General features: G+C 39.8%; 1 protein-coding gene across 1 annotated transcript in view; it reads left to right on the top strand.

Annotated features, from left to right (window-relative positions):
• Nucleotides 1-1,443: 1,443 nt before the first annotated feature.
• The window catches only part of LOC110968593 (nuclear factor of activated T-cells, cytoplasmic 3-like), a 37,791-nt gene continuing 27,499 nt past the window's right edge, over nucleotides 1,444-11,735 (top strand). The window contains 1 exon segment of the mRNA XM_022218501.2: nucleotides 1,444-2,775. Within this exon segment, the coding sequence (XP_022074193.2) occupies nucleotides 2,703-2,775 (73 nt within the window). The 5' untranslated portion in view covers nucleotides 1,444-2,702.

Below are 11,735 nucleotides of genomic sequence, written 5' to 3'. Positions count from 1 at the left end.
AGCAGCAACAAAACCTGCTGCTGACGTCACCACGGGGCGGTCTGATGCTCCCTTCGAGTGTGCTGGGAAATATGGACATCACCGTCCAGCACAGTAAACAGAGGGACTGAAACGGAACGGCTGCAGTGCAACGTGACCGCACATTAAATGCGACTATTGTAATTCCCTAAAGATGTAAAATAACCTATACTGATACGACTTTGTGTGTGGAGTACTTAACTCTTAGATGCATAAGTGAGTCAAAATGACCTGATGAGGTCGTTTTCTTGCAATTTATTTTTTCTGAAAAGTTCCATTTTCCAGCCATTCCTAAAAAAAAATGAAGTTTTTGATATCATTCTATTAAACTTTTAGGTAATCTTTTATACTTTTTAAGAAATTATATTTGTAGTACTACACCAAGCTTGAAAAAGTGGGTCAAAAATGACCTGTATGCTGAGATTCCTATCAGTTATAACTGTCAGCAATATATTTGTTGTGGACCACACACACTATGTCAGACGTGTCACCGATAAAGAAGATTATTTTACACAAAAGACCTGATACATGTTTTACCTCAGATAAAATTTGATGTCATCAAATTGATCCTTTTGAACATACTTTCACATTCATGACTTATGTGTGAAAGAGGATGTCTTATTATTATATATGATCAAATTAGTCTACTTTAGCCAACACTGCCTAGCTAACTAAACTTGCCAACATTACTCTATGTATGTATTGAGTATATGTGTGTACACGTGTATGTGTGCATTTGTTATATAGCTACATATTGATTGATAGATTTGCATGTCAAACATGAAATCATTCTTGTGTGGACCAAAACATAATACAAACAATAATACAAATGATTATTCAGAACAAAAATGACAAAAATGGCATAAAAACATATTGATTTTTCTACAGATCATTTTTGACCCACTTAAAGAAGAGTGTTGGTCTAATCACTGGCACATCTAAGGGATAAAAATAACACAACAATTTTTTTGGAATTGGCAAGCATTTGTTTTTTGCTAATTTTTTATTGCACGTCTTTTAAACATCTCTCTGCAAATCTAACAAACCAGCTAATTGACAAGATGCATGATAAACTTAGCTGAGCCAAAACTGGACATAAAAGTCTCTCAGCCGCAAGGGCAGCTGCATGTACAGATGTAATTATTATTGTAATAATATTAGAATACTACATTATGAACATCTGCCATACTGCACGTGTAGAGCTTTGACTATTCCACCACAACTTTCAGAGAATATTTTTTTCATATTCCGTAAATAACTTATGATTAAAAATAGAATGTTAACATAATGTGCACAATTTATTGTACAAATGTGCATGTTTTTAATTTCCATTTTATTATTGCTTAAATTTAAGCCCTTGACACCTTAAATTAAAAAAAAAACTTTTGTGTGTTTTTGCTTCCAGCTGATGGAAATTGTTAATTTGTCTATTACACATAGAACAAATATACAACAATAAAACAGATATATAATAATTAGGTTCCACTCTGAATGGTCCTACGAGAAATAAGTGCTTGCAAAATGTTCCAACGTACGTATTGAATATATACAAGCCGGCATTGGCGTAATGGATACGCTATCTCGGCTGCAGTCTGAATGAAAGTGTTAAATTGCGAATTTGTGACAATAGGCGTCAAGGGGTTATAGACAGTGTGTAACTAGAAAAGCTCTCAGAGAGCACAGTACAGTTAGAGTGACGCCATGACGCTATCTCGCAATGATACAGCAATCTTTAACAAATCCATGGATCTAGACTATAAGTCTGATCACTGCCAAAATCTAATTACTTGGTCCTTGTATCATTTCTGATCTTCCCTAAAAATTTCATCCAAATCCGTTAGTTCGGTTTTGAGTAATATTGCTAACAGACAGATAGACAAACAGACAAACCAACGCTTACCATCACATAATTCTGCTGTGTTCCTTAGCGGACTAATTATTCCAGTGGGAAATGTTGGGTTCTCCATGTATGACAAGGAACACTACAAAAACCCTGTCAGCCACAGGCATTGTAGTTAGGGCAATGTGTAGGCATATAAATAGATTAAAAAAAGATACATCGCTGTCACTATGTCTTACAGAAAGTCACTGACTCCTTTTTCATTTTAACAGGAGACATCCAAATTAACATGAATTACAAATATCTTACAAAACCTTAAACGCTCTTGAATTGGTTTAAAAATAAAGATTTATGGTCAACGATTAAGGCCATCACATACATACAACAGCAAGATCTGCACTGTCAATTCTTGGATTCTGTTTTGCAGTAAATAAACCACACCAGCTTCTTGAACTGTATTTCAGAGCCGGTTTACTCATTTCCGCCATCACCTCGGGAGAGGAGTTTACGAGGAGAGCCTGAAAGCAGCACACGGATCAAGCTGGAGGGTAGTAAACTCGCTGCAAACGAACACAAACAGCGAAGACAAGCAGTCAACAAAACAACCACACTGATGTGGTTTAATACTAGGGGGCGGGGGCATATTTATTGATCGTGTAGCTGTTGGTTAACAACTTTTATTTCGGAATTAGTCGACGGGTTGTTGGCGCGTCTTTAGTTGAAGCGGAGTTCTGCTTTCAGTCGGATGGAAGTGAGTGAGACGGGTCAGTTTTAGAAGACAGACGGACAGACAGAGCTCGGTGGAAAGTCTCTCTTTGAGGATATTTAGCGTCTCTTGAGTTCAATGTCCACAGTAAACTGCACAGAGGAGCTGGACTTCAGACTTATCTTTGAGGACGACGGCAGACAGGCTGCAGGTACGTGTCTTTCTGGCGACGTAACTTAGCAATGTGTCAGCTGCACTGAGCTAAAAGCTAGCGAGAGTTACTGGAGGTTGAAAACACCTCAGTCTGGTTAATATACACGAAACAGCACGACACGTAAACGTTACATTTCAATACAGGACCTCTGCAGCTTATCAAAAGACTTCATATTCTACTCTGTTTTTATTTTTGTTGTTTTTATAGTTGTAATAAAACCGTAAAAATGCTTATTTTAAAAAGATGGAGTGTAAATATTCCATTATTATGCACATTTTTAGCTGTGTACCTGCTATTTTTCATCGCATTTCCCATACTTTGGTCAGTATGATTATAGTACAAGTATTAAATGATCATATCTTATGTAGCAAAGTGTTGCGTACTTATCGTTTCCGTTGTAAATCAACCTATTAATTATTTACTCAATTTGCTCTACAAAGGAACTGAAAATGGTGAAGAATATTGTTCAGTTTTTCTCCAAAGACTCATAGAATCGAAATATAAACATTGTTTTCCGCAGTAAAAGTTATGACAGTGTCAAGTATTGATCATTTTAGAAGTGTGCATTATTTGAAACATCTTTGTAGAAAGGTAAAACTTGTTGGTCATATCCAGAATACTTTAACTTATACTTAAAAAAATCGTTTTAAAGGATATTTATTTTAGAATTTTCAGGATTGATATGTAACTTGTCTTGATGAATTGTTTGTGTAATTGTTAGTTCCTTTCAGGCCGTTCACTCAGTGCAACACTTACAGTACGGGATATCACACCCTCATATTGCCTGACTGAAGACGCTTCTATTCACACCTTTAAGGCAGATGATCTGTGATGATGCATGAGGTCCTGTCTGCATTTATAAGCACCTGTCATCACAGTCAGCCCTCAGTTCTCCACTGACCCACCTCCTCTGAAATGGGCTAACTTTTTTAGTTTGTTCTGTGTTCTGCAGGCTACTGCTGGGCTTGTGCTTATCTTAAGTGTCCCTGTTGATGCAAGCCACCATTATGTTTATAGTGAGTTTGGCTGTCATCGAAGCGCTAATTTTAAGTTTTCTTACAAAGTCATAAGCTTTTTGTTTCGATATGAGCACCAAGCGTAAGACGAAGGAGTCTTCTATATAACCCTGTCCTCAGGGGTGGGGCTCTTGACAAAGACCAGCGCGAAGCATGTCTTGTCTGCCTGGGAATTGTCCATGCCAGGAGAGTGTTGATAGAGTCTGAGATGTCCAAGTTCTGTCACCAGTTTCGACCTTTAACCCAGGATAGATGACCCACATTCTGGAAAAAGTGCTAGGAAAGACCGAGGACTCATGGCATGACCCTCTCCTCTCCAAGTCAAAAGAACCTTCTTCGCCCAGGTCTGATGGCATGAAGATTCTGGTTGAATTCTTTGCTGCTGGCTGGGCTGACCGCACGGAATATATTTACTGTTTGGCCAAGTTCAAGGCATAGTCTCTGTCGGAGCTAAATAGGATTAGCAGCTCAACATGATGATGGCGATGTGCTTGACTTCAGCTTTGACATGTTTTATGTGAGGATGAGCACGCAAGTTTGTTTTTGGGTCAAGATGCCATGGCTGCTTCACATGTTAGCCACAACAATACAGCTTTCTCTTTTCCGTACTGCTGTGCAGCTGAGAGACAGGAGGTGGAATGGCCATTTCCTCCGCTAGCTTAGAACCACCACGGTTAGTTTGATTTTGTCTTCCCCAGCCACTGACGGTGAAAACAACATGCCCATGTACTTATATTTGTCTCAGAATTATCTTAAAAATGTAACAAACTGCTGTCCACCTGCATCACAGTGCCTGCGATAGACATTATTTGGATTGGGATAGGACTGAAAAAGCTGGTGTGGTTAATGCACTGACTGTGGAGCCATCCCTGGCTGTTTACATGACTCCGTCCCACAACCACGGCGTCGGCAGCCCCACAACTCTCCCGTTTAAGCACTCCAGCGCTTTGCATTGCAGCTGGATGAAATCTACCAAGCTCAGGCGTGCTGAACTCCGTCACTATGCTGCAGACACATTAGGCAGTGTGTGTGTGTCGGAGCTTGGGTCTCTGATGCCCTCAGAGAGTCCACTGGCACCTCTCCTCAATGAAGTCAGAGTCACTACAGATTAGATACTTTGTGCGTTCTTCTGTGCAGTGCTCTCCCTCAGCAAATGGCTTTCACAGTCGTGGCACAGAGACACCTGTGGCTGACACTGTCTGATGTTCCAGATGGAGACAGGTCCTTTTGTCTGGATCAACCAGTCACCACTGACAGCTTGTTTGGACAATCGCTAGATGCCATCAAGGTGAAAATTGAGCTGAGGAAGAAGCAGACAGAATTTCTGTGTAGCATCATGCCCAGTTAGGATGTAAAGTGTAAAAATCCTCTTCCAGCTCTCGCAAGCTTGCAGCACCACAACCCCTTCTCAAGAAGCTAGTGCCCTCTGCAAGCCAAAGTTCGTGCTGAAACTGTAGCCACTAGCTAAACCACCATGGCCCCCATCCAGGTCATGAGAATAACTCATCACCAAGGAAGAAGAAAAATCAGTCATCCTAACTCAAGGACTGAATGGAGAGGGGCTCCAGCAGGAGAGAGAGACACTGTTACCCCTCATTTGTTGCTGCCCAAGAGGTGCATTCCATGTTCTGTTCAGGGATTGAGCCCCAAACGGCACTGCTTTCCCCTAAAACAGTCTCCCAAGCACTATTTCCCCCATCCACATAAATGTAGTTTTGTTGTCTCAGTGAGCCCTCAGTTTGGGTGCTTTAATGTTTTATCTGGTCACCAGAAAAAAATGTTCACAATATTTGTCACTCTTTCAATGCCCCAATAAAGATGCCCCCACTTCTTTGCATGAACACAAATGTTACAACAAAGAAAGAATACACTTCATTTAAAAAAAACACAGACCAAATAAATCAGAGCAGTCAAGTGAGGTTGTTCCTAGCCGGCACACCTGTGGGTGTCAGCCCTCCACCTACAGTACTTAAACTCAGTCAGCTGGCAGCAGATCTCCCTTAGAGACGTGCATGTGTACTCTCTCCGTTGGTAGAGCGAACACTTCCCATGGGTTACTGTTTGCAGTTTCGTTTTAGGCCTCTTAATTTTGTCTCGATGGTCAACACTGTAGTAGCGAATGAGGCCATAGCAGTACTGAGAGGAAATACAGTGTCCTAAACAAGGGAGCGAAGTGATTGGTTTCCGCTTTGGATGCAAGGAAAAGTAAAAGGAGGAGGTATCTGTCTTTTGTGTGCTAACAAATATCTACAAACTTACTTGAACAAAGTTCAAAATGTTCATCTTCTGAATGCAGTTGGTCTGGGGGATTGGTTTACATGTAAGCAGTTCACCCGGACCACAGGCAGTTTGTAAGGTTTGCATTCTAAGACACAGTTTACAAATACCTAGTACTAGAGCTGGCCGATGTCGCTGAAAAGTCTTTCACAATAAAAAAAATGTATTGGCTGATTTAATCAATAATCATTGATCATTTTTAAATGACCAATTATGAATAAAGGCCTGGAGGAAAGAAAGAGTCCTTTAGAATTCAACCATTTAGGCCTATTTATTTAGATACAAAGGTTAGCCGTGGACAGTCTTTCTAAAAATCCTCCATCCATCCATCCATCCATTCTCTATACACCACTTTATCCTCACTAGGGTCACGGGGGGTGCTGGAGCCTATCTCAGCTGACTCGAAGGCAGGGGACACCCTGGACAGGTCGCCAGTCTGTCACAGGGCTACATATACAGACAAACAATCACTCTCACATTCACACCTACGGGCAATTTAGAATAATCAATTAACCTCAGCATATTTTTGGACTCTGGGTGGAAGCCAGAGTTCCCGGAGAAAACTCACGCATGCACAGGGAGAACATGCAAACTCCATGCAGAAAGATCCAAGGCCCAGGCCGGGATTTGAACCGGGGACCTTCTTGCTGCAAGGCGAAAGTGCTAACCACTGTGCCACTGTGCAGTCCTTTGTAAAAATCAGTATCAATAATTACTGAAAATATCATGATCTTTTTAAATGACGATCAAGACAATAAAAAAATTGAATTGAACAACTTTATTCAGGATTAAAGAAACCCTGATACTTTTAAATGTCATTAAATTATCTTCAGCAAAATAATAATTATACACAATAACACCAATAAATAAAAATGGTCATTTCAGAATGAGCTCACCTTGATCCACATTAAAGCTGCTGTCCGGAGTTTGAATCGCAACGTCTCCCAAAACACTGTTGGTCCCACCCTCCCTCCCTCTGATTTCGCCCCTTTATTTGTGCACGCGCGCAGTACCTGAGAGAAGTGCCCGGAGTGCTGCAGTATCTTGCCTGTTTTGCTGTTTTCCACTCTTCTACATTTAGTACATTTAGTAAATAATAAAGGAATTACGTTAGAATGCTGTATTGAGTCTAACTTGTCCTAATACCAAAATAACATGAATCTGCTAGGACGAACTCGTAAAGTTTCAATATGTGATTACACTCGTGTATCCCTCTCGATGACGTTGTTTATCAAACTTAGTGCATTTACGCGTGTATATGTGTTACATTGTTTATTTATTTCTATCTAGAGTTCAGAATTGCATGACTCCTCTGACGAAGAGTATGTCCCAGACGCCCCAACATCTTCCTCCAGAGGTCGGGCATCTAAACGAAGCCGTCAGGCGGGCTATGGAGGCCGTGGTCGGGGAGCGACGCGAGCACCCCGAGCCAAAAAACGTCCTGCAGTCTCTTGGCCTGACAAGCCGTGGGATTGGTAACTTTTCTGGAAGTTGCTGAGCCCTGATGCTCTCTCCTCCACAAGCAAAACAAATGTGCGCGCGGTTGCGTAGTGCGTAGCTCGTCCACCTCTGCATGGGCTTGCTTGCTGTGCGCGTAACCGTTGATTGACAGCATGACAAAGCTGAAGCTCGAACTTGATTGGTCGGCAGCAACCGGCGCTTTTTGGAATAACATGGGGGTCTATGAGAGGAAGGCGGAGCTCAGGAATAAATTTTCATATCGCGTTATTCTAACTTTATATTATAGTATCGAACTAGACTAACACATTTAAGCTTTGTTAAAAAATGATACATAAATTGAAAACAAACGGAAACTCCGGACAGCAGCTTTAAATAAAGAGCAAATAATCCTAAAATATTCAGATACGAGAGTAAGGGATTAATTTGAAGGAAACTTTTACACATAATAAAGTTTCACAAAAGCTGTGCAACATAGAAAATAGAAGAATGTTTTATCAGTGTCAAAAATTAGAGTAAAGTTTGAGGTAGATCAATTTGACATTCTGTAAAATGTAGCAAATATAATAAAACCCTCTAAAACACAAATATAAATGACATAAAATATAATGTAACTTACCAAATCTAATTCATCTTTAAGGTAGAGAGACCTAATATCAAGATGTATAAACTTAATTAAGATATGTGGGTCAGTACACAGAAATGTTGTAATAATAACTGCCAAGACCTTACAATAACCAATAATTTCAAACTGTGAGCAAGAAAGACAAGTCGTTTCACTCTGGTTTTAATGCTGTGACAACATGTGACAACATTTCCCGCTGTATTGACGTTTCTTTCAGAGGGGGTACTGATGACTGGTGTGCTTAAATATTTATTGGCACACTTCTGGGAAGTTGTGGTTATGTTGCCAGTCCAGGGGTTTTGACTCACTGTCTGCAGCAGGAGACATCAGAGTCTTCCTGGTCTGCTCTTGACTGTTTGCCTTTCAGTGAGATGCGAGGCATCTGCATCAGGTTTAGTTTTTGAAGAAACTGTCTAAGGACAGTCATTGCCACTTCATACTCAGTGGTATTGGTGGTCCTCCTATTGCAACTGCTATTGGACCTGTAGCTCTTGCGTGGGACAGGCCTTGGACATTGTTGATAATTTTGGACAATGACCTCATTTTAATGGCTTCTACTTTTCTGGGTTGATGTACTGACCCTTGAAACTTGCATCAAGCGACTTGTCAGTAACCTGGCCTGGATGCTTTTCATTGAAGTGTGCCATGATTTAGCTTTTTCATGTGATTTTATGTGTGTAATTTTATTTGTGTGATTTTTATGAGCAACGGGGCTCTACATTGAGGGGGTTTATTTTACTGTTTTTTATGTCTTATTTACTTTTTCTTTTACTGTAAAGCACTTTATGATTTTTATCTGTGAAAGGTGCTATATAAATAAACTTTACTTAATTACCGTATTTTCCGCACCATAAGGCACATCGGATTGTAAGGCGCATTCTCGATTACAGGGTTTATTTCTGTACTTAAGCCATGTATAAGGCACACCGTAATATTGGGCGCATGCTAAAACAAGGAAACAGAAGCAAAACAGTGAGTTTGGTTGAACTTTATTCTACTACATATTTAAAAATACACTCACATTTTTTGATCAATCTTTTGTCACAAATCCATCAAAGTCCTCATCTTCTGTATCTGAATTGAACAGCTGGGCAATTTCGACATCAAACATGCCGGGTTCACTCTCGTCATTGTCGGAGTCAGTCTCATTGCCGGGTGGCTGTTCAGCAATGATGCCGGCTTTCACGAAAGCTCGGACAGTAGTCAGTACTGTACGTAGCTTTATGTAATGTTCTCTAATAGGTTTATCGCTGCCAGCGTGTGTAGTGTACGTATTACGTCCCTATGTCGGTGGGAATTGGTCCAACAGTCAGATTTTGGAACTCAGTGCACACATAATACGCACCGGGTTAAAAGGCGCACCATCAATTTTTGAGAAAATTAAAGGCTTTTAAGTGCGCCTTATAGTGCAGAAAATACGGTACTTAGTTTTTTTAATTCTTTTGTCAGCTGAGTATCCCTTTAACTAACATTCAGTCATTTTTCTTCTGAATGGTTGGAGAAGCGGCTTCACATATGACAGTCACATAGAGCTCTCCAGAAAGTGAATCTGTTAACTCCAGTAGAGGACTTATTGCTTCTTGCATGGACTCTAGTGTGGAGTGTTTTTGTCTGAAGCGGGGACTTTGGTGATGGCAGTGCTCTTGCTACCACTCTTGAGAGGCATGAGCTCCTCCTGGTTGGTGATTCAGTAACAAGCTGGTGCTTAGGGAGATTGAGATGCTCCTGAGCTGTTGTCAGATCTCTCTTTTTTTCCCCCCACAAATATGAAAATACTGCCACCCCTTTCTTACACACCCCAACAGCCCTTTTCACTTTGTTGTCCTTCACTGCTGCACCTGAAAAAGAAGAAAGAAAACTGGTATTATAAGCATCCATAAACAGATCATGTAAGGTAACAGATGAAATTGTAATGTTGTTTTAACACACAAGTTTTTGATGAAAAAGTTATCTTTATTATTGAAATTGAGACTATGATGACTTGAAAATTAGTTGTGTGTTTTCTAAGTGACTTTAAAAGTGTTCCTGGAAGACTGTGAAACTACTAATTGTCAATGCTGCTCATCTAAAGCCGAATGCAAGCGATATACAAAACATTGCAGTTAAGTCCAGTTGTTCAGTGAAGTGGCTTTAGCTGTATTTGTCCAACTGTCTGTGGCGATGCATACCTGGTTGTTTCCATTCAGACCCCATCAGACCAGTGGATCAGACTAGCCTTGTCTGATGCACTTCTCCCGTATGGCCCTCTGGAAAATATGCCATTTCCAAGCATTTGCTCCTTAGACTTCAGTGTCTATAAAATAAACAGTTAAGCTAATATACAGCTCAAATGTGACAATGTGCAACTTAGCCAGATGTGAAAGGTTGTGGCAAAGTACAGGAAAGATGACAGCTCTTTTTCCACAGATTCTCTACAGTCAGTATAAAGTTAAAAAAATACAGGGTTTGAAAAGTGTTTTTGGTCTTCACCAACATAGCAGGTTCCAACAACACTCAGAAACTTTCTGAAGACAGGCTTTTCAAATGCTCTGAGTGGCTGTGTGTCTTTAGCAGTGCATTGCGCTACTGTGTGCATTATGTCCTTGTGCCGTTTTAATGCTTTTTTAGTACAGTACTGTTGCAGAATAGCTCTCCATTATGGACTGCTTGCTGGTTTGAACTGTCGATTGATAGATACGTTTTGTTATTGATTTATTGCCTGGGTCTGCTTAGTTCAGTCTTTGACTTGTCCCCTGCACTTTAACCAAAGGTGATAAGGCAGTGTTATAAAGGCAGTTGTATTTTCTAAAAATGAAGAAGAAACTAAATTATCTTCCAGAAACCCCATTGAAAAAGTCGCCACAAACCGAAGTAAAAAATTTTTCTTATTCAGTAGGCAGTTCGACAAGTTTGGAATTTGTGAATACTGTCTGAAATGCAAAGACGGTCAGATTCAAAAACTGTTTTTTCCCCATAGCCATACGGACACTAAACAAATCAATGCCCTGATGTGACATGTTGTGCTTTGTTTGTTTTTGTCATGTATTTGTATTCATATTGTATTGTTCATTGTATTATTTAATGACACAGTAGATGTGAGCATGAAATGCTGTACCGAAAACAAATTCCACCAACTTTGATGTGTGGCCATTAATAAATGAATCTGAATCTGAATCTGAGTCTGAAAGATTTACAGATAATTTTGGATATCACTCACCTAACCTTACTGGACCAGCCACTTGATGTTGACTGAAATAATATTGCACTAAAGCTGAGATTTTACGTATCACTATTGGTCTATTTAAGTGTTTTAATCTCGCAATCCAGTGACTACAGAACATGGAGGGTTCATGTATATTTGAAGAAGAGAAATGAGGCTTCAACTACTATTATCAATTCATTTGAAGATTATTTTTTAGTACATTTTTAATAAATTGGTTGGACTGTAAATTGTCAGAAAATAGAGAATAATTTCCATCACAATGTCCATAAGCCCTGGTTGATGTCACAAGATTACTTTTTGTCCTAGCAACAGTCCAAAATCTAAAAAAATATACAAAAAAATGCACCAAGATTTGATATTTAAGAAATTGAAAATTTGA

Source organism: Acanthochromis polyacanthus, chromosome 8, assembly GCF_021347895.1.
Source record: "Acanthochromis polyacanthus isolate Apoly-LR-REF ecotype Palm Island chromosome 8, KAUST_Apoly_ChrSc, whole genome shotgun sequence".
Classification (NCBI taxonomy): Eukaryota; Metazoa; Chordata; class Actinopteri; family Pomacentridae; genus Acanthochromis; species Acanthochromis polyacanthus.
This window is presented reverse-complemented; position numbering and strand designations above follow the sequence as displayed.